Source organism: Felis catus, chromosome B1, assembly GCF_018350175.1.
Source record: "Felis catus isolate Fca126 chromosome B1, F.catus_Fca126_mat1.0, whole genome shotgun sequence".
In the NCBI taxonomy this organism is placed as follows: Eukaryota; Metazoa; Chordata; class Mammalia; order Carnivora; family Felidae; genus Felis; species Felis catus.
In genome coordinates, this window is record NC_058371.1 from 78,031,365 (window position 1) to 78,053,619 (window position 22,255).

Sequence of the window (22,255 nt, forward strand, 5' to 3'; positions counted from 1 at the left end):
GCACAATAAACAATAAAATAAAATAATTTTAATTATAAAAAGTGCATCGCTAAAGGAAGGAAGTAGGGAGAGAGTAATAACAGAACTAGATGGTAGGTTGGCAAACTATGGTGTGCCTATAAGCCAAATCCAGTCCTACCAGTTCATTTGCTTACTGTCTACGGCTGCTTTTGTACTGTAACAGCAGAGTTTTATAGTTGTGAAAGAGACTATCTGGACTTCAGCACCTAGAATATTTACTATCCGACCTTTACAGAAAAAATTTGACAACCATTAATCTGAACGGTATGGTACAGACCATTATGGTCATCTTGGGATTCCCTACAAAGCATCTTTCTGCTAAACTTCAAGCCTGACCTATCTTTGAATGAGAGTATATCTTTGCAGAGAGAAAGGAGGAATGGGAAGTTCTCTTCTCCTTCTAAAATCTTACTTCTGTTTATTTAACTGTTATTAATAAGTTAATTTTGTTTTTCCAGGCATTCTGCTAGAAGCTTAACATACACTGCTAAAAAAGACATTCCTGCCCTCATGAAGCTGTCAATGTAAAACAATTTTTGTAGATAGCTGAAAGCAGTCTCTCTCTAACAGCCCCTTATTGATCCTAAATCTATTTTACTGGACAACATAAATCAAATCTGGCATTTCTTATACATCATAGCATGTCTGAACAAAAAACATTTTTCATGCTTTCTAGAATCATCTTTTACCCACTTAAACATTTATCCTCTTCATTTGTGATAAAAAAAATTATGCTAAAAATGCAATTCACGTCACAGATATGTGTTTGTGATATCACTTTTGCATCATCTGCAAATCTTGTCCAGAAAATACATCTCATTTGCTAGTATATTTGCCTACAGCAGACATAGAGCATTATCCTTGACAATGAATGAAAAACTCTTTTATTTTCAGAACTTGAGGGACATTTCCCTATACAAATGTTGTCTTTCTGTTTACTGTCTAGGGAATAAATTTATGACAGTTCTTTTGTTTTTCTTTTTCATTTTTCTTTTTTGCAATAAGGCTTGTTTAATATAGCTCCAGAGGAAAAAAAATTTGGAATGATGAAGCAGAAGATAACAAGGCAGTGTTCATTCAGCATACAAAGAAAGGTAACGGAGTTGAACATACTTAATAGTTGTATGAGCCAAGAAATGTCATATACAAATAATTATTTTTAAAACTTGGGGGAGGGTATATTTGTATCATTGCTTCATGTTCTTCTATTAGATTCATCACCTATTTGTATGACACTAAATTAACCAAGATTGCATTCATATGTTCAATTCATATATTTAAGTGTATTAATAATTTTTTAATTTATTTTGTCCAAGTTTTCATTTAAATTCTTGTTAGTTAACATACAGTGAGATATTGGCTTCAGGAGTAGAATTTAGTGATTAATCACTTGCTTATACACCCAGTGCTCATCACAAGTGCCCTCCTTAGTACCCATTATCCATCTAACCCATCCCCCGACCCACCTCCCCTCCGGCAATCCTCAGTTTGTTCTCTATAGTTAAGAGTTTGTTTTATGGTTTCTCTCTCTTTTTTCCCCACGTATGTTGATCTGTTTTGTTTCTTAAATTTCACATTTGAGTAAAATCATATGGTATTTGTATTTCAGTGACTGGCTTATTTCATTTAGCATAATACACTCTAGCTCCATCCACCTCATTGCAAATGGCAAAATTTCATTGTTTTGTTTTTATGGCTGAATGTATATCCATTGTATAACTTACCACCTTTTCTTTATCTATTCATCAGTTGATCTACATTTGGGCCCTTTCCATAGTTTGGTTATTGTTGATAATGCTGCTATAAACATCAGGGTGCATGTATCCCTTCAAATCAGTATTTTTGTGTCCTTTGGGTAAATGCCTGTAGTGCAATTGCTAGACTGTGGGGTAGTTCTATTTTTAATTTTTTGAGGAACCTCCATACTGTTTTCCAGAGAGGTTGCAAAAGTTTGCATTCCCACCAACAGTATAGGACTGTTCCCCCTTCTCCACATCCTCACCAACATCTATTGTTTCCTGTGTTGTTAATTTTAGCCATTCTGACGGGTATGAGGTAATATCTCATTGTACTTGTGGTTTGTATTTCCCTGATGATGAGTGATGTTGAGCATCTTTTCATGTGTCAAAAGACACATGAACTTATGACAGTTCTTAAAAAGAAGTAGAAATGAATTAAAATTACACACAATTTAAAGTCACTTATTTCAAAATTAGGAGGCAAGTTTATCAAAACTGTTGAGCAGAAAATTATTGACTTACTTTCAACCAATTGATTTATCTAATCCCAGGAATTCTAGTAGAATATCTATGTTTTCTGGATTTTTCTTGGAGTCCACTTATCTGTCATTTGCTTTTCAACAATAAAATGATAGTTGTTTGTTTGTTTTTTCCTGTAGAAAATATCCATAATACGTCAGGAACAAGTTAATACACATTTAAATTTCAGAAGTGTTATAAAATTATATAAAAAGAAAATTGTTATGGATTTTGTTGTTGTTGTTAAATGTAAGAAATAGTATGCAACAGGGACGTCTAGAAACCATTTTGTTGAAATGTTGGATTCTAATGTAGCAAGACTATGATTTATTTAATGGTTCAAGGGTTACAAAAATGCCAGCTAGAATCTGGATTGGTAACAACTCAGTGTCAAGTAAAATTCTGACAAAAAAAAAAGCTATAGGAAACAGCTGAAAGGCAGTCTAAATATATTTCATGTTGTCTGTAGTGGCCAGCTGAGGTATCTAGTTCTAGATGGAGACATTTTTCAAAACTATAAATAATTTTTTGGAAACTGTGAAGTTTGATATTATAGTGTATTGCTCCAAGAGGAAGCAAAAATTTGGTCAATAATATAAAAAAAATTGGTGTGAAGTTTCTTCAATATGTTTATCCTGTGACTTCTTCAAGAATCCTCAGCACCATTACATGCTCAACTTGAACGCCATGTGTCCAGAGGCAGAGCTAAACATTGCGAGTGTGTCACAGTTTCCTCATGAGCTCATTTGCACTGTTTTACAGATGCCTATATTTCTCTTTTCATAATCTTCAACCACTTATTTAGTAGGTTTTACTATTATTGATGGTCCAACAGAATTAATCAGAAATGTAGCTTCACACTTTAAATTCGTTTATTTTTAGAATGAATGTTTATTTTATAACAGCTTTCCTGTTAATGCCAATTCCAGGAATATATGGGATTATAAAAGTTTTGAACCACATCTAACAGTTTTCTTAGAAAAATTAATATGAAGGAATGGACATAATATAGATGTGAAAACAAAGAAGAGTCCATAATAGGGCTGACAACACTCAGTTGTATTACCTTAAACATATGTTTTCTAGACATAACAATGCAATTCATCAGGCTTCCTTGTTCTGGTGTCCAGGAAGCTCACAGGCAAACTTCGAGTTTAGTTGTACAATTGAGTTAATCCTGCCATTTAGGCTACCTGTGTTTTTCTCTTTTCCTTATGCCTTATTTGCTGATTCTTTTGTCCCCCAAATTAGTATGCTTCTTGTTGTGTCTCTTCTATAAGTTGCCTTAAGCCATTTTGTAAAGAATAAGGTTTAAACAAATTCAATGCTGAAAAAATATACAATGCAGTATCATCAAAAAATCGTGATTTGGAGGCCTTGAGCTCAATCATTTAGGTTGTTGCTTTGAGAAATATTCCTAGCTACTCTTATGAGTTTTATCAAGACCAAAGTTCTCTCTCTCTCTCTCTCTTCAGACAAATAAAAACGAACTGAGTTGTACAAAATACAGCTGTGAAGGATGATCTCAGAACAATCATACGTTTTTCTCTGAGAATAACGCAAATACTAGGCAAACAGAAAGTACCAAAGCAAAATCCTATAACCCTGTTGGTAATTTATCTGGTTTAATTACCTGGGTAAGAATCTATTCATACACAAGTGACCAGAAATTGGGAAATGGCCTGTGAATAGTAGTAAAACAAAGGAAACTCATTTCCTTCCAACATTTCTTTTTTTTATTATTATTATTTTTTTTGTGAGAGAAAAGAGAGAGAGAGAGAGAGAGAGAGAGAGAGAGAGAGAGAGAGAGAGAGAGAGAATGAGCAGGGCAGGGGCAGAGAGGGGACAGAGGATCCGAAGTAGGGTCTGCACTGACAGCAGCAAGCCTGATGCGGGGCTCAAACTCATGAACCGTGACATCATGACCTGAGCCAAAGTCCGATGCTCAATCGATTGAGCCACCCTGGTGCCCCTCATTCCAACATGTGTAATTACTCCTGCCTCTTTTGTCTATGAGACACAAATGATGACAATGTCATAACATGAAATCAATTAAAATAGCAGGAGAGCAAGATAGTTGTATGGACTTGATAGTCAAAATGATAAGGGCTTAAAACTTGGTTTATCTCTTACTTGTGTTATGACCCTGGGAATTTTTCAGCCCTTGAATATAAGTTTTCTATTATAAAGACAGTAATATTACCTGTCTTCATAAAACTGTTAGGAGGATGAAAAAAGGTGGTAGATGGATACATACATAGATAAATAGATAAGTAGATAGTTACCTCACTACCATAATTGTAAGTGGTCAATAACATTAGCAGAAATAATTGTTGTTTATCAATATCAAAATACATAGCCCATTTTTTGCTTATTCTAATGGAATACAAAGATGTCATTTTGGGTTACAAATAGAAGAGAAAATAAAACACATGATTAATGGCTGAGACCGTCTGAGGGACCATACAGGTCACAGGCTGAGAGTATTTACTGTTCGTGTTGTGCTCACCTGGGACTATCAGAGCAACTGATAAAACACTGCCCCCAAATTTAGTAGACAACAAGGCTACAAGGAAAGTGTAGCTCACCTCTCCTGAACTCAGATCTCCGAGAAAACTCTGATGCCTTTAAAATCAGTGTCTGGCAATAGTGTCTGCAAAAAATAATTCAAGTAATTTGCTAAGAGTTTTTAAAAGAATTTTTTTGGGGGCGCCTGGGTGGCGCAGTCGGTTAAGCGTCCGACTTCAGCCAGGTCACGATCTCGCGGTCCGTGAGTTCGAGCCCCGCGTCGGGCTCTGGGCTGATGGCTCAGAGCCTGGAGCCTGTTTCTGATTCTGTGTCTCCCTCTCTCTCTGCCCTTCCCCCGTTCATGCTCTGTCTCTCTCTGTCCCAAAAAATAAAAAAATAAACGTTGAAAAAAAAATTTAAAAAAAAAGAATTTTTTTTTATTGTGACCTACTCAGGATTTTCCAGTAACTAATGGAGAGGCCCAATACCCTCCCACAATATTCTCCCACATTACCCTCAGAGTCCTTTCCTTTCTCTGCACGTTCCCTCCCTTCCCCTGATCCTGATGAATGTAAGGTTAGAAACTAGAGTTACCCTCTCTCATTTCTAAAAGCAAATAAAATCATCTTCCTCGCTGGAGTTTCCTGGCCAAAATCCTTTCAGAAATAAGTGCTCCAGTTTGAGCTCATAGGTGAGTCATTTCTGAACATTCACAAGTTGATGCATTTTACCTTCACAGTCATTACCTTACCTTATCATCCATCTTGCTAAAAACATCTGCAGAGAACTCAAGGGTGACAGGTGCAATACAAAACTCAATATTATTCTTTCTAGAAATATCACTAATTATAATTTCACAGAAAATGAATATCCAGCAACTGTGAGTTAAAAAGAAAGAAAAGATAGGAAATATGTATTGAGTACTAAAAACCCTCTGAAACCTTTTTGAAAAGAATAGAATAAAAGCTTTACCTTCTTTGACACAATGCAATATGACAAACCATGTCCACCCACCAATTAAATAAAAACTTCCCATGACAAAGCCACTGATTATTTACTAAAGTGGCTGAACAGGCTCATCTATTTACAGGAAGCTATGATTCTGAGGTATGTTTTCCCAACAGTAAAAAGGAGAGAAGAATCTATTTTGGTACTATTAGTTAGCTCACAGCTGGGTTTAATAATGAGGGCTGTTTGGGATATCTGATGTGGTATGTAAGACAAACCCAGGGGGGCTGATTTAACTGTGGTCCGAGGCCAGAGGCAACAGAGAGAATGACCTGTGGGAAATCTCTGTTTCATTCGAGTTCCAGAGTCTAGGGAAAAGGTTATGTCATAGAACCTACAGTAATCTGAAGAAAACTTTTAGCCACAAATCAACACTTGCTATTTCTTCCTCATGTTTTCTTATTAACATAGTTGGAATTTGCCAGAAAGGGACAAACTATCTTGGGAAAGGAAGAAAGTCAGAAAGATCCAACGGAAGAAGTGGGGCAGGAGAACAAGTAGGTAAGAGGAAAGGGTAGACAAAAAAACCCATATCGGTTTTCCTTTTAGGCATTTTGTTTACTTAGCCAACATGCAGTAGTCCCTTAAATAATATGAACAAATGAAGGAGTGCTCAGCCTGGGTTCTCTGAGTTTGATCTGCAGCTTACTGTCCTCAAAAATGCAGTTTTATATTGTAGAACACATAGTAACTTGAATTATAATAGTAATTCTAGAATAGAGATTCTAAGACACCTTATTCTATTGGCAGATAAGAATCATTAATAGTTAGCCATATTAGTTATTTATATTAAAATATTTACTCCCATTTCCTTGAAAAGTTGATCTTTGTAGCTAGAATATGCCCCACAACTCCAGCAATCTCTTGCTCTATTAAAAAAAAAAATCTATTGACTAGGTTAGCAAGGTAAACTTCTGTTCTGGCCTTAGTGAATTGTCAGAAATCACCATAATTCTTATCAGATTATACTCTGCTGTTCCACTTCTCAATTCCCTTATCTAGCTGAAAAACAAAATGTTATACCATTTAAAATTTTTTTTCCTCACACTTAGTTTTTCCTATTTTCTTGTCAAGAAGCTTGTGCTTCTATCCCTGCATCTGGTTCTATGAGGCTGCTCGGCTTTATATCTTTTTGGTATAAACAATGATTAACCATCCCTTCCCCCTCCTAGTTTTAGGCAGACATAATCTAATCTGTGTTATGTGACAAGACCAATTAGTCTCGCCCACTCTGCAGCCTTCTGTCCCTCCCCTCTCAGCTGCTACCCTCTTGGCACTCCATCTCTTTTAGGAAGTAGCGATAGGAGCCAAATTTCCAAACTGAATTCATTAGATGAATATGCAGGTCCAGATTGCTTAAATGTGCTCACATCCTCAAGTAGAACTCAGACTCAAGACTTCTGACTCTTTTCTCTCGTTGCATTTTATGTTTGTCAGAAGATTTCTGCCTACAAAAACTTCCTCGCTGGCTAGAGAGAAAGGAAAGCTGTATTGACTAGGTGTGCAAATGGAAGGCCCAGGACTGGACTGAGCAAGATAAGTGCAGAGAATGCCATCCTTTCCTTGGATGTGTTATTTTATACAGGCTTTTACAAGTAGCACTCTACCCACTTCTGACAAGTGTAGGTAGCTTGCAGAGTCCAGGTGATGGATGGGCAAGGCACGCCATTCATAATTCATGCTCAGAGCACTGGCACTCAACTAGTGGGTCAGTCGGAATCAGAAAGGGACCCTGAGGACAAGACATGGAAACACGGAACAGCTGGTGGTGCACAATTCTGATGAGTCTATTATCCCATAGCCAGACCGTAGCCACCACAGCTGGGGACAGCAGGTGCCAAGAAAACCTGACCCGTTGGATCTTGAGGGACTAAAGACAGAAAACACTTAAGCTTGCTTCATTTTGTTTGTTATCAGAAGTGGGTTTTTTTTAGATTCTTAAAGTCTGTAACATTATTTTCAATACTGTAACTGCTAAAAGAGGGATGAACATTCTATGATAAGCTATTCAGTAGCTTACAGCTTAAATCTCAAAACTGGTAACCATAGATGTAATGCCATGTTACCTGATAGAGAAATCATAAGTAAGTCTCTGGGGCAATTGCTAAAATAGATACTGAATGTTCAAAAAAAAATTCACAATATCCACCAAGAAAACCCAAGTCCCATTGTAAATATGCCTACTAGTCAGTATTCATTAGAGAATAAGATTGGCGACCTCCTGTTGTTTTAAAAGCACAGGCAGATTCTCTTGGACTAATTGAAAGTTTCCTTTTAAATGTGTAAATGTGAGAGACAGAAAGAGGTAGAGGAAGGAACAGAAAAATAAAACAAGTACCAAAGCCTTAACAACAAATTTTTCTTTCTAGGAATTTGAGATGACAGTTCGCTGCCATTTTTGTGTGTGTCAGTTTGCCCCTCACTGCAAATTCCTGCAGGTCATAGATCTGCCACCAAGTCATCACCCTCAGGAAGCCCGTGGGTACTTCATGTGGGCTCTCAGTCCGTGTCCTTTTGACCACGAAAGCCTGGGCTGTGACATTATTGATTCTGTGTTCGTGTCTGCCTGGCACAGAGCCTTGGGATCACTGGTATCATCAGTTAGGTGGAAATTCCCATTAATATAAGCAGGAAACTAAAGAGACTAATAGAGGATCCCTTGGTCAATTTAGATGTGGCCCCAAAATACCCACGTGGCTCCTTGGACACTGGCACCATTCTCATGAAAACATTTCAGAAAGCTACCTCTTATTCTGGGGTGCCTTGGCAATGGAAACAAGAATCAGAACTATTTTCTTGGTTTTCTTCTTCAAGTGGATTTTAATGTCCTGTCGCTCAAAGTTTAATTTAGTAAATTCTCAATATTACCTGTGCAGCATTTTGTATGCAATCTCAGCACAGTGCAATCAAGGATAGCAGTCTGTGGAGGGAGAAGTTCTCCTGAAAGGCCTTCGACATTAATTCGCCATTTTTCAGTATTCTCCACACTGTGATTTGTACAGAATTATAGGAGCTGCTGAAGCCAGCTGGCTCCTTTGTCTTCCCTTGACTTCTGGCCAGCCTCTATTCATATTGCTGCGACCAGAAGATAAAAAAAAAAAAAAAAAAAAAAAAAGGAAAGGAAAGGAAAGAGAAGAAAAGGAACTCATAAGTTTAAGAAGTATATAAGGTTGGGCGCCTGGGTGGCTCAGTTGGTTAGCATCTGACTTCAGCTCAGGTCATGATCTCATGGCTTGTGAGTTTAAGCCCCACGTCGGGCTCTGTGCTGAGGGCCGAGAGCCTGGAGCCTGCTTCAGATTCTGTGTCCCCCCCTCTCTCTCTCTGCCCCTTCCCTGCTCACTCTCTGTCTCTCAAAAATAAATAAAGGCATTAAAAATATATTTTTTTAAAAGTGTATAAAGTTGTGGCAGAAAAAATATATGTGAGGTACTACCAATCAACTAGTGCCTAGTAAGCTTTTAATGCAGGTTAATATGCAAAGCACAGAAAGGAAAACAAAAGTATATACAATCTAGTCTTAACCTCGCTAGAAGTTTCTATAGTTGGTGAGTTGGAGAAATAATCCAAATTTTTCATGCATTTGAGCTTCAATAGAAGGGGTGACACATATTTGGAGGCTTTCAGAGTCACACTACTCACTTGAGGGTATAAAAATGGAGTCTTTCTGGAAAGCAATCATTAACTTTTATCAAGGGTCTTAAAAATATTCATACTTTTTGACTAACAATTCCAATTCCAAGAAACAAACAAAAATAAATAATGTATGATATACAGAAAAAATTATATACAAGGAGAGTCATCATAACACTACTCAAAATAGTAAAAAAAAAAAGCAAGAAATTAAATGTTGAATAGGTAATAGGACAAGAGTTAGACTAATGTTATCCTAGTATTATTTCTGCCTTTGTGTCAAGTCTAGATTTTGCATTAGAAATATATAAAAATATGGACTTAGATCATTAGACAATCTTTTATAACATGATTTTAAGTGTTATATCATGTTATAAACACTTACAAATATGAAAGTTTCATATTTAGGATCTGGCCTAGGGTGAGGCAAAAGAATTTTGCCTCGGTAGCAAAATTTGAGGAGGTGCTCACTCTTGGAGGCTTGTACGATCAGTGTTGGCACTTAGCCATGACAGTGACTGTGAGTGGTTCCCTACATCATGTGCTCTGAGCACCTGTCTTGCCTCATCTTTGTCTCAGTCCTGAACCTGGTATCGTAAAGATGCACCATAATATATGTAATCAGTGCTCTCCTGCTGGACATTAGGTTCTTTTTAATGTTTTGCTGTTATAAATAACACTCTGTTAGGTGTGTACACACAACATTATAGACATTTGATTTTATCATTGGAATAAATGTAGAGTGGTGCGATTTCTTCTTGAAACACTTAAGGCTTTGATCCATATTGACATATTTCCTTCAGGCAATTGATATGTCTCTGTGCTTATTCTTTCAGCACTATTTGAGCATTTTTATGCATATTTTTCCACTCATTTTAATCTTTGCAATATGATAGGAAAAGACCTGGTTGTTTCTATTTTCACAGAATATTAAATATTTTAACACATAAAATATTAAATATTTTAATAGTATTTTTCATTGTATTTTTGTGTGTGTGTCACCTGCTTATGTCTCTTAGCAATTTTTCCATCAGGGTCTTTGTTTTTTTTTTAAAGATTTGTAGGTTTCTCTTAAATTAAGCCTAAATAATCTGAATCTCAGACATGTTACATTTTTTGTCATCTCTATTTGCCATGTTTTGCTGTGCTAAATGAAAAATAGCAAAAAATAACAACTGTTAACACTTTCGGTGTGCTTTCTTTGTCTCAGGTTCTATATTAACACTTTATAATCATTAACTCATTTAATCCAGATAGAGGTATGTACATTTATTATCTGCATTTTACAGTGGACAAAATCAAGGTACAGAAAAGTTAAGGGGTAACATAACATGCCCCTAGTCATTCAGCTATTTTGGGATGGGTGAGTTTTCTTACTGAGGAAGGCAAGTTCTTGCATCTACTCTTAAATGCTGCCCTACACTACTGCCTAGACAGAATGGACAGTGATAAAATCACAAATCAAATCTGTTGACCATTTTTCACTATCTCTAATGTTATACTATTTTATTTTAGGTTTTTCTCTACATATGCCAGTAGGTTAAAGATGAATTATATAGTACATTTGAGATATCAGGTATTGGATATATTTGATAAATTAATGTTTAAGAATTCAATGCCACCGCCATATTGTGTACCAAAATTTATTCCAGAAGGATTAAAGTGCCAAAAATTAGATAATTCATGTTTCGTAGAAAATCATATATTATATCATTTAGTTAAATATAGTATTTTATTATGATTTTTTTCGACCTCTGTGTTTGTATTATATACTTTTCCTAATTTCTATTTTTCTGCATTTTTAAATTTTTCATCCAGGTTGTTCAGCTATTATTTTTTTCCCATAAAAAATAATTTCAAATAATTAACTCTTAGATTTGTACATTACTGGCTGAATTATCTGACTTGCTTGGAAAAATTATTAAGTGTTGCTAAGTAAATCTTGGATCCTATCTACTCTACAGCCTGTTACACAGATATGTACAGGTTAAGATTCAGAGCAATTGTAAATCAGCATCTGCAGTTTAGAGCATCTGTGTGTGTTCAGAGACAATTCTCCATAGGTCTCCCTCATTTCTGCATATATTGTGAGCAGAGGCACGGCGGCCTGTGTCCTAGGATAACTTTTCAAAGATGTTGTAGAGCAAACAGCTTTGGAAGATAAAGATAATGTCTCCCTCTGGAGCAGAAGACAGATCTGTTTCCTGCTGAGCATAATAAAGATAATATGATAATATCTTGCTTTGCCACAGAGGTCAAGGAGGTTTGCATGCAGTCTGTTACAAAAGATTTGGGTTCCAGCTCAAGGCTCTTCAGCTATGATTGCAAACCCACTGTGTGCCCAGCAACCACTGGGCCCCACCCCACATCACTTCCTCTAGAACTCGGGTGAAAGAGGAATTAGTATAAACATGATACTCATAAGGTTTTTGTCTCTGACCCATGGGTTTTGTATCTTCTGCCAGCTTCATGAAATTGTGGTGGGATAATTTGTTAATTTGAGAGTAGGATAAATAAAATCTCATACTCCTCCTGGTTCTAGATGCTGATTTTTTAAAATACTTATATTGATGTGATCATTTTGTTCCTTAATACATGCGGCATATTTGTCCTATTTTTTAGTCTGTGGATCGCTTATTATGTCTTAGCTCTGGGTGTTTGTAGGATTATAACCTTTTCTTTTAGTTACTCCCATGGGCTCCCAAGGTGAAGCTTCTGTCTCCCTCGTAGCCTTTATTTGACAGCAGACCATCTCAGTTGTCCTCAGGATTAGACAAAAACTTCATCCTCGGCTTTAGCTATATTGAAATATGAAAATTTATTTCTTTGAGTTGGCCTACAGAATTTCTAAAATTAACTTTTAGGTGTCTATGGATCCAATATTTTAAATCATGCCACATCAAACATAATTCCATATTTTATTAACATCTATAAGACAGTTTTTGAATGATAGGATAGAAGGAATTTCTTTTATTTATAGATTTATTTTTTTCTTATACTTATTCACTTCTGCATATATCTCTTTATTAATCCCTTCTATTTCTCCTTTCTTTTGAATGATTTTGTTATTTCTTTAAATTGCATATCTTCATTTCTCCTTGTTTTTTTTAAAATTGTTTTTAATGTTTATTTATTTTTGAGACAGAGAGAGACAGAGCATGAACGGGGGAGGGGCAGAGAGAGAGGGAGACACAGAATCTGAAGCAGGCTCCGGGCTCTGAGCTGTCAGCACACAGCCTGATGCGGGGCTTGAACTCACAGACAGTGAGATCATGACCTGAGCCAAAGTCAGAAGCTCAACCGACTGAGCCACCCAGGTGCCCCTCTCCTTGTTTTAATCAAATTTTTTCATGATGTAAATTTGCTTTTAATTTCATCTTTGGCTGGGGTCCATGGGTTTTAATATGCAGTGTTGTCATTATACTCCCTATATATTTGATAAATTCAGTTTTAGTATATTTTATCTAGAAGAGTATTTAATTTCCAAGTGTTTTGTCAATATAAAGAACAAAATGCTATTCACTGGCTTCCTGTGATGCAGGATGGAAACATTGCCATACTTTACCTTCTCACCCAAATCCTGGTTTATTTTCATACAATTTAATTTATAGTTCCAGTTTTAAAAATTCTCACAATATCACATATTTTATTTTTCAAAAATAAAATTGCCACTTTTGCAACCGTATTTATAACATTCAAACATTTAAAAATGGATTCGATGCCCATCTTCAGGCAATCATATTATGACTTTCCTATTCTTTAAATATTTTATTTTAGTGTTTTGGAGTCAAACAGTACTGAGTTTAAAGCTTGGCTCAATGGCCGTTTGCTTTCCGTTTCTTTGTGTAACTAATAGGCAATCTCCAAAAGAGAAACATGGTCTTGGCACTGTCTTTGGGTAATGGTTAATGGTACCAGTGTTGCCTGGGAGAGGATACTCATGGCTCACCCACTGCCTTTTCAAGAACAGACAGGCAGCTTGAAGGAAGCCTCTGCTGTGTGTAAATGCCCATGACCCTCTGTATACCCTCTTAGTTTCTCTCAAGTGTCCTCAATCCACAACTGCCCAAGGAAAGCCTCTTCTGCCCTGTAGTTCACCGTCACTTTCAATCCACCCAAATAGATGGTGTTTATGGAGTCCCTGAGCTCTTCTACTTGGATTTCAAAAGCCCACCCCTATTGCATAGAGAAGTGAATATGTCTCTGAGGGTCTCTTCTCCGTATGGTTTTATTGCCATTATTTCTCTCAGGAAAATCTTTGAAAATTCCATAAAGAAGACGATATCTTCCTCAAGTCTTTTTCTGTCACAGATTCCTCACACTCCCCATTTTGACATACTCTTGGTCATTTTTATTGTCATAAGAAGAGCAGTCATATGTTTGTGTACACACGGCATTCTACCCAGACCTCTAGGTCACTTTTATTTTTCCTTGTCTTGTGCTCTGTTGTAATTAAGAGTAAACTCCTTATAATGAAAAAGGACATGATACATATTTTCTAGGTAACAGTATTAGTCATTCTTAGGAACTGAGCACAGTACAAAGTACTTTGTACGTATTATCTGAGGGGATTCAAGACCATCTGTGGGTATATGCATCTGCCATTCACATTTACCAGATAGAGCAACTGAAGACTTCAGCAATTGTAATTTGCCGAGAGCCACATAAATAATAACTGGCAGATCCAGACAAGTGAAGCAATAAATGGTAAGGAAGATACGATTGGAAGAGACAGCACCATAGAGATTTAGGGGAGAAAGAGATCGCTGTGCAGTAGAGTGATGTAGGAAAGAAATTGGGCCTAAATCACACCAGCAAGGGTTATGTTTGAAATCAAGAAATAAGTAGTGTTCACACCTATTAACTTGACATAAGGGATAAGAAGTCAGCTAATAGCTAACTTCTCAGTAAAGAATGAACAAAAAACAGATGTCACTCTGGGCTAAGGTAAGTGAATCATGTTCTCTAATCGTGGGACATCTTGGAAGATACTGGAGCTGGAAATGATGCAGTTTAAGTCATGGTTTGCAAAGACTAAATGTACAGGGTAAATTAGGCAGTAAAGACAAAAGTAGGGAAAACATTGATGAGGGCCTGAACCAAAAGAGGGGTGAAAACAGACACAGATACATTCTCAGGAGTCCTCGTGGAGTGATAGATTATAGGGCACTGCAGAAAGAAAATATCAAAGATGGATTCCATAGACTACAATACAATGATTGAAAAACGAAATAATCCAGGAGCGCCTGGATGGCTCAGAAGGTTCAGCTTCCAACTTCGGTTCAGGTCATAATCTCATGGTTTGTGGGTTAGAGCCCCCGTGTCAGGCTTGGGCTCTGTGCTGACAGCTCGGAGCCTGGAGCCTGCTTCAGATCTATGGCTCCCTCTCTCTCTCTGCCCTTCCTCCACTCATGCTGTGTCTCTGTCTCTCAAAAAAATAAATAAATGTAAACAAAAAACTAAAAATGAAATAATTCAGGGGCGCCTGCGTGGCTCAGTCCGTTAAGTGTCCAACTTCGGCTCAGGTCATGATCTTGCAGTCCATGAGTTCGAGCCCCACATCAGGCTCTGTGCTGACAGCTCAGAGCCTGCTTCAGATTCTCTCTCTCTCTCTCTCTCTCTCTCTCTCTCTCTCTCTGTCCCTCTCTCCCTGGCCCTTCCCTTTAAGCTCTCTCTCTCTCTCTCAAAAATAAATAAACATTCAAAAATATGAAATAATCCTGTCTAATGCCTTCACTTTACAATCGAAGAAGCTGCAGTCAAGAGGAGAAATGCCCCGGATTTCTCAGCTGTTAGTAGTAAGGCTTCCTCACCACCTGCCAATTGTTCCTTTCACTGCCATACACTCCATATTTATGTGAGAGTCATAGAGGCCTTTATGCCCAATCAGTGACCCGAGTTCTGGTTTTTCCAAGGCCCTGAATGTGGCAAAAAGAACAGTATAAAATTGAAATAATTCTCCATTTGCCGCATCTTTCGCGGGCAACTTCAGCCTTCACAGACATCTCTTACTATACCCCAGGTCCTACTATGGTTCTTTCTATAATGCCTCAAATTTTCTGCTTACTCCTAAGTGTTAGACCATCCATACTTGACTTTATTTCATCTGAATATTGCCAGAGCAACCTTTAACAAAATATATAGTAATGTTTCTGAAAAAAAAATGGATTAAGAGTATATTTATTTAGATACAAGATTAAGAAAATGGAAGTCAGGAAAATGTTGAGCCATGTGGCTAACAGTTAACAGTAGGCAAGCTGTCTTCTTAGGGTTGTTGTGCTCACAAACAGGAGTTAAATCGCAAATGGCTGTATCATTTAGTATGATTTCCTAGATACAAAAAAGATCAGAGCTGTGACCTCTGAGACCCCTACCCTGGAGAAGATCAGATAAAGTGATATGATACTCGGTGCCCTAGAGTTTTCTAGGTGCGTACTGTGAGGAGGTGAAAGATTCTCTGCCACCCACTCCGCACACATACTCACTAAAGTCGACAAATATTTATGGAACACCTGTGATCTGCAAAACATTTGGTGAAATGCTGCAGAGGATACTAAGATACCCAAGACAGAATGTCTGTCCTAAGGGGATTTGGGATCTAGTTTTAGCCATTCACCAGAAAGGCCATGAAGAAGAAAAATGTGCTTCCAGAACTGGAAAGGAGTAATGGGCAAAGAATAAAGCAAAATATGGAAGATAGTGTGTCCTCATGTGACTAAGCAACTTTGAAATTACTGCTTTTACTTAAAACCATACTCATTTCCATAAGACCCTTAAAAGTGAATAAGGAGAAAAGTATTTTACAGTCAGATACTTAATGTCTTCCCAGTGTTAAAATGAAACCATTTCTATGATATTTCATTAGTCTGCTTCATAAGAATGAAAGACTAGGGAGACTTCTCTGCTCTATTAAATAAGACTCTGGAAGAGCTAAGGCAGTCGTGAGAAATGGCGAAATCTTGCAGAGTTGCATATAAACTAGGCAGTCATATTAATAGATGTTTTTACAATTGGATTTCTCTTCACAATCATATTTTACTTAATTTTTCATGGCTAATTCTCTTTCTCTTTCTTTCTCTCTCTTACACACACACACACACACCCAGACACAAATGGTTTGTGGTCTATTAGCTTAGTCATGCAAAGAGAAACAAGAATGGGTGGTCTTGTTGGAGGAGCGAAGTGCTGACACCCTCAAATACAAAGAAGCAAGACACAAAAGTGGTGACAATGTGGGGGGCAGGGTGCAGAGATCCTTAGAGAGTTTTTGCAAGGCTTCAGAAAGTATCTCTATATTCACAATGATGTTTCTGTCTTGTCAGCATTTTTTCTTTATTTGTGTTGGGCTTTATGACATATCTAAGAATAATAAATAATTTATAAGATGCAATAATGGCCTGGTACATTTCTGGCAGATTTAAAAAAAATTCTTCTCCAATAACTCATTTGATAAACTCTTGAATTCTTTTCTCTAGAACATTTTACACAACAATGCTTTGTTTTAAGGGTTGTCTATCAATGAGTTGCAAAGCATTCATTATGCATTCAAGCCTGCTTTTTTGTCTATTCCTTTCTTGCCTCCTTTTATTTTTCCCACTTAAGTGGCATTTTTCTGGGAGTAATCTGATTCTTTGGGATGTAAAATGAAATCATGCTAGAAAAAAATTAACTCTTTAGACTCACAAAGACAACTGCAGGCTTTTATAGCAATGATCACACTTCAAAATATGATTTGATTCAATACATGTTCTTTATCATTTGCTTACTCATCCCTACCCAGACACATGCACACATACAGGTAGTGGTTAGACCGCTATGCTATGAAAAAGGAAAAACAACAGCATTTCCCATACATATGCCTAAGAACAATGACTTCTTGTTTTATCAGACACTTCCTGAATATATATGTACTTAAGAGGCTGCCCTGACCATTGTCCAAAGTTAATCAGTGTGTGATTTTTCTCCTCTATTTACTTTTATAAACCTTATGGATAATCCCGAAGTAGGTAGCAGGGGATCAGAAAGGGTTCTGTCATCTTGATTATTTCTTGGACACAGTGTGGGAAGCTTAGCCTGTTGTCCTTTGTGATTAAGGTTATGCTCACATCCTACCATCAGCATGTCTGGTGCCAGGGAATGTGTTTCTAGAAGTAGAATTCTAGGTACACTATGTGATCCACATTTTCTGTTCTTTCCTGGAACTCTTTATAACCGAGGATTTAATTTGCAAACTGGCCAACTGTTGTTTGGCTATGAACCCAAGATTTTACACATCCAAATCAACTAGTCTTTATCATGAATGAGAAGGTTCAGGCAAAACATGAATGAAGATAGAACTAAGCAATCCATCTATATTTAAAGATGGCCATGAATCACAGTGATAATGGGGGCATGGGAGATAACGGATTAAGATCTGAGAACAAAGGGATGCAGGAAGAACAGTGGGCAGTTGGCTAGCTCTCTTTTAAACAACTCCTGCAGTTTTTTAGAGATGAGTATGTATTCTAGTCATAGCAAATACTTACTCATCTCATTCTAGGGATGCAATGCATCAAACAAAGAACTCTGCACCTCTTTGGAAAGATGGAGATTCTTTTCCTCACATTTAACCATGTACTCTTTCTTGTAGACATGTGTAAACCCAATAGCTAATCTTTAAGTCAGAATTTTTGACCTGTATTCTAGTTTCTCAATTCAAAGATGCTATTTATTCTAAGATGTGCCACCAATTAATAACTGCTTTTCTCTCTCTCTCTCTCTCCCTCCTCTCCCTCTCTCTCTCTCTCTCTCTCTCTCTCTCTCTCTCTCTCTCTCTCTCACACACACACACACACACACACACACACACACTCCACAATAACAACACTAAATGTGCACATCCAATGTAAGAGGTATTGTGATTTCATAAACATTAAAATTAAAAAGTGTGCTTCTAGGAATTGAGAACTGTTGCTGGTCTCCAGTACAGAATTTTAACTTGAATGCCCCTATTGTAATGATGTAGACCCTTATTCATTCATGTAGGCATGCAGGCACACACTGAGGCCCTTCTACAGGTAAGCCATGCTCTACGTGTTAGGACTATTTCAAAAATAAATTAAACTTGATCTCCTTCCCTCAAATACCTCATGGCTTAGAAGAGGACAAAACACATTATGTTCAATTAAGTACATTCCAAATGTAGATGATACTTCAAGCATAGCTGAGAAAAACCAAATAGTTGAGAAATAAATGCTAGGTTTGGAGTATTTATCTTAGGAAACCATTGCTTCTGATTTGGCTGGGGAGGGGAGGGAAATGAATAAGGGAATCATTCTTGAAAAAGTGGCATTTTTTTTATGTACTGAATGATGAGTAGGATTTTGCACATTTTCACTGTAATGATTCAAATTTTCTTTAAAAATTAATTTTATCAAATCATTTTGCATTACCTGTTTTCAGCCTGAACTTTCACGTAATTTATCAAGGTAACGTTCAGAGTTGCACTTGTGTTGCCTGCCAGGCACCGGGCTTCATTTTTATTATGCTATGTTATCATTAGATGAGCATTGAACCAGCGTTCTTTAAACTCAGATTTACTGGGTACCTGCATGTGCTAATGTAGCACCCTAGGTAACTGCTGTGTGACAAAATCCAAGACATGACTCAGTCTTGTCTTGGAATTCTGATTGTTAATTAGAAACATAGCAGTGACACAAGATAGCATGTACTAACGTGAGCTAGGAGAATTGGGGAAAATAGTCAATGTTGTAGGAAGAGAAAGGAGAGAAAAGTTTGTTTTCTCTGGGATGTCTCATAGACTGTAACTTATAAAAATGGAAAGAGTTATGGGGCGCCTGGGTGGCTTAGTCAGTTAAGCATCTGAGTTCAGCTCAGGTCATGATCTCATGGCTTGTGAGTGTGAGCCCCGCATCGGGCTCTGTGAGCCTGGAGCCTGCTTCGAATTCTGTGTCTCCCTCTCCCTTTGTCTCTCCCCCACTTGCGCTCCCTCTCTCTCTGTCTTTCAAAAAACGAATAAGCGTTAAAAATTGTCTAAAAAAATGGAAAGAGTTAGAAAGTAAAGAACCAGAACCTCCTAGAAGGAGAGATGGTATAAACCAAATGACAGAGGAAGGGATTTTCATTGTCCGGAGATCAGAAGTCGATCAGCTGGGTTGGAGATATGTTTATGTTGAGACATAGTGAGAGAATTAATAAAGATCAACAGTTTTGCAGTGAGCACTTGCTGTTTGTCTGGAACAGAGATAGGCCTTGGAGGCAACGTTACTAGGACACTATTTTGTTCTTTAATCCCCAATCTATTGGAGCTGACTGCCAAATTAATAGATCATACCACTCACTACTTAGGTGGTCAAAATAATAGGAGGGGTTACCAAGAGTACCTTGTGAAGATCTTGGGTCAGGGGAGATGTTTACAAAGCAGTAGTATTTGCAGCATAAAGGGAATGTCAGATGTCAGGAAAGAGCTAGGAAACTAATGCATAATCTCCTTTTAATAGTTATTTCTTTTCCTATCCATTAGACAGGAACATTAATATATGAATAAGACATCCCATATATAGAATTCTAACTAAATACTACCTTTAAGCTAAACAGCAAGCTTAATGGTCTGTTTTCAGCAGATAACTATTATTTATAAACCAACCTAGTAAAGCTTACTCTTGGGGGATACATTTTCCATATTTTTGGCTGACATTTCTAGGTCCCTGAGCAGATCTTATTAGCTTGGTGATTTTAATCTCTGCCTTTTAAAAATGAAGGTCTTTGGCTCAGAATTTCTTCAGTTGATTTATACCATCCTTATACTTTTCATCATGCTGCTATCTCCCTGGTGATATTAAAGAATGATTATTGGGCTTGATCAACACCACAGGCTTCCTTTTGATTTAACAGTTGAATATACACAGGTTTTAGTGATCAGTTTAAAGTTCCTTGTAAACTGTGTTTATATACTGAGCTCTTGAGACAGAGTAAGCCACTTCTTAACCTTGAAAAGAGATGGGTGCCACTGTATTTTCTGTCACTTTAGGCAATATCACTTCTAGCGTTTATCAGCGATGGCCATTCCCCAACTAAAGTTCATTTAGGGTCTAAAACGAGGCTCTGGAAATGGCAGTATCAGTTCTTTCCTGTGTCTTTTTTTCTGTGTTACATATTCCTAGTTTACAAATAAACTGACATTTATATTAATCACCTCTCTAGAGCAAACATAGCCGAAGAAGGGCTAATACATCATCCCAAAATTGCTACCTAAGTTCTAATTCCAAAATCTTTATTGCGGCTGATGATAAATGGCATAAAGGAAAAGGGAAATTTGGGGTTTTCACTGGTGTGGTGGCTTTGGGAAAGAAAATGTTCTACATTTTGGGATAAATTTTCAAATATATTTTCAAAATGACTTTGATGAACCAATAAAATGAAACATCATAATGCATAAGTAGCATTTTTCTCAGAAGGTTATTTTAAGTGAATACATTAATAACTTTTGATCCTGGAATGGTTTTAGGACTCTTTGCTCAAGTCTAAAAATATAAGAAGCCATAAAGGAATGACCAAAATACTGACGGCATCAGGACCATACCCATAGGTTTAAATAGGCTTTTGAAAAAATGGCCTTAAATTTCAATAGTTTCTCACAAGATAAAAAACCTTCTGACAGAGTCTGAGAAATGTAGGCTTATACCTATAGATCATAATGAACGTAAGACATGCAGTAGCCTGATCTTCAATCTTTTATAGCACTGAAACTTGGGACTGTCTAACGATGTTAAGGCAAGATGCTTAAAGCTGTCCATCAGCCTCTGAAACATCACCATAATTAAATTTCAAGGCTGTACTCCATAAATCTCTGGAACAGATATTAGGGTTGAAAAGGTCTCATTGATACGAATGGCATAAGTCATCTAGATGCCTAATAAGAGATGCCACCTTAAATATCATTCTTTGATTAACTCTGAAAGAAATACATCTACCAGGAGGGAGTGAGGGGCCACCTGAAGGTCTGCTGGAAAGTAGGTGTTGCTTCTGATAAAAAGCAGTTATAAAGAGTAAATCCCAAGACAGGGAGGCAGAGCAAAACACAAAGACAGGTGGTGTTTCATATATGTGAGTACAAGGGCTGGGGAGAAAACAAGAAAAAAAATCACCTACTGATCTTTAGGAATTCACAGCCATTTCCACCAACATTCCCAGAGTCTTCCTCCAGATCCCATAAGGGGAGGCTTGGAACTGTTACTTTATGAAGTGCCATCTAATTCAAAAGACCCACTTTGCACGGAAGCGAAAGCTTCAATCTAGTTTCAACTGAAACTGCGTCATTTCATTTTAAGCCTAGGCTAACAGGATCAGTGTAAAGACACACAGATTAGTAACAGAGAGTCTTTATTTGGGCTTTAGCAGCACCATTATTTTTAGCTTTGTGAGTTTGAGCGATTTCTTTAGCCTACCAGAGCTTCATTTTCCATTTGTGAGAAAGGCATAATATCCATAGCCATCTTGTGCATTCCTAAATAAGAATAGGACTTTAAAAACTACAGTGTTAATGAAGATTGAGAATTGTTGCTATTATGAATCAATTTGTTCATAAAAGAGTTCATTTTTATTGGAAATACATTAGCTACATATTAGGAGTACTAACGAGAATAATTAACAAATAACTTGATCTTCAACTTTGACAAATGTTCCAGTGTATTTACTTATTTTCCATTGGGCTGACACATCAAGGCCCCTAACCCCTGTGAGTCTGTCTAGAGCTCAGGGACCCTGTGTCTGAAATTTGCCACATTTGCCACCAGATGGCACTGTGTAGCAAGTAAATACCACGTACCTGC

General features: G+C 37.2%; 1 protein-coding gene and 1 long non-coding RNA gene across 22 annotated transcripts in view; one reads left to right on the plus strand and one right to left on the minus strand.

Moving 5' to 3' along the window:
* IQCM (IQ motif containing M) overlaps positions 1–22,255 on the plus strand; it is a 674,133-nt gene that overhangs the window by 539,921 nt on the left and 111,957 nt on the right. For 13 of the 19 annotated variants that reach the window (XM_045056876.1, XM_045056875.1, XM_045056873.1 and 10 more), the window contains 2 exons: positions 1,027–1,115; positions 6,207–9,088. In XM_045056876.1, coding sequence (XP_044912811.1) covers positions 1,027–1,115; positions 6,207–6,296 — 179 coding nt within the window. In that variant the 3' untranslated portion in view covers positions 6,297–9,088. Of the gene's footprint in view, positions 1–1,026; positions 1,116–6,206; positions 9,091–22,255 lie in introns of those variants that run through there. The other 6 variants (XR_006597349.1, XR_006597348.1, XR_006597350.1 and 3 more) reach the window with 3 other exon arrangements.
* LOC111560034 overlaps positions 1–22,255 on the minus strand; it is a 37,395-nt gene that overhangs the window by 7,194 nt on the left and 7,946 nt on the right. Inside the window, exons 1-3 of one of the 3 annotated variants that reach the window (XR_006597355.1) lie at positions 12,099–12,420; positions 4,868–4,932; positions 2,283–2,413 (exon numbers count right to left, since the gene is read on the minus strand). This is a non-coding gene — a long non-coding RNA (uncharacterized LOC111560034). Of the gene's footprint in view, positions 1–2,282; positions 2,414–4,867; positions 5,034–12,098; positions 12,421–22,255 lie in introns of those variants that run through there. The other 2 variants (XR_006597356.1, XR_002741488.2) reach the window with 2 other exon arrangements.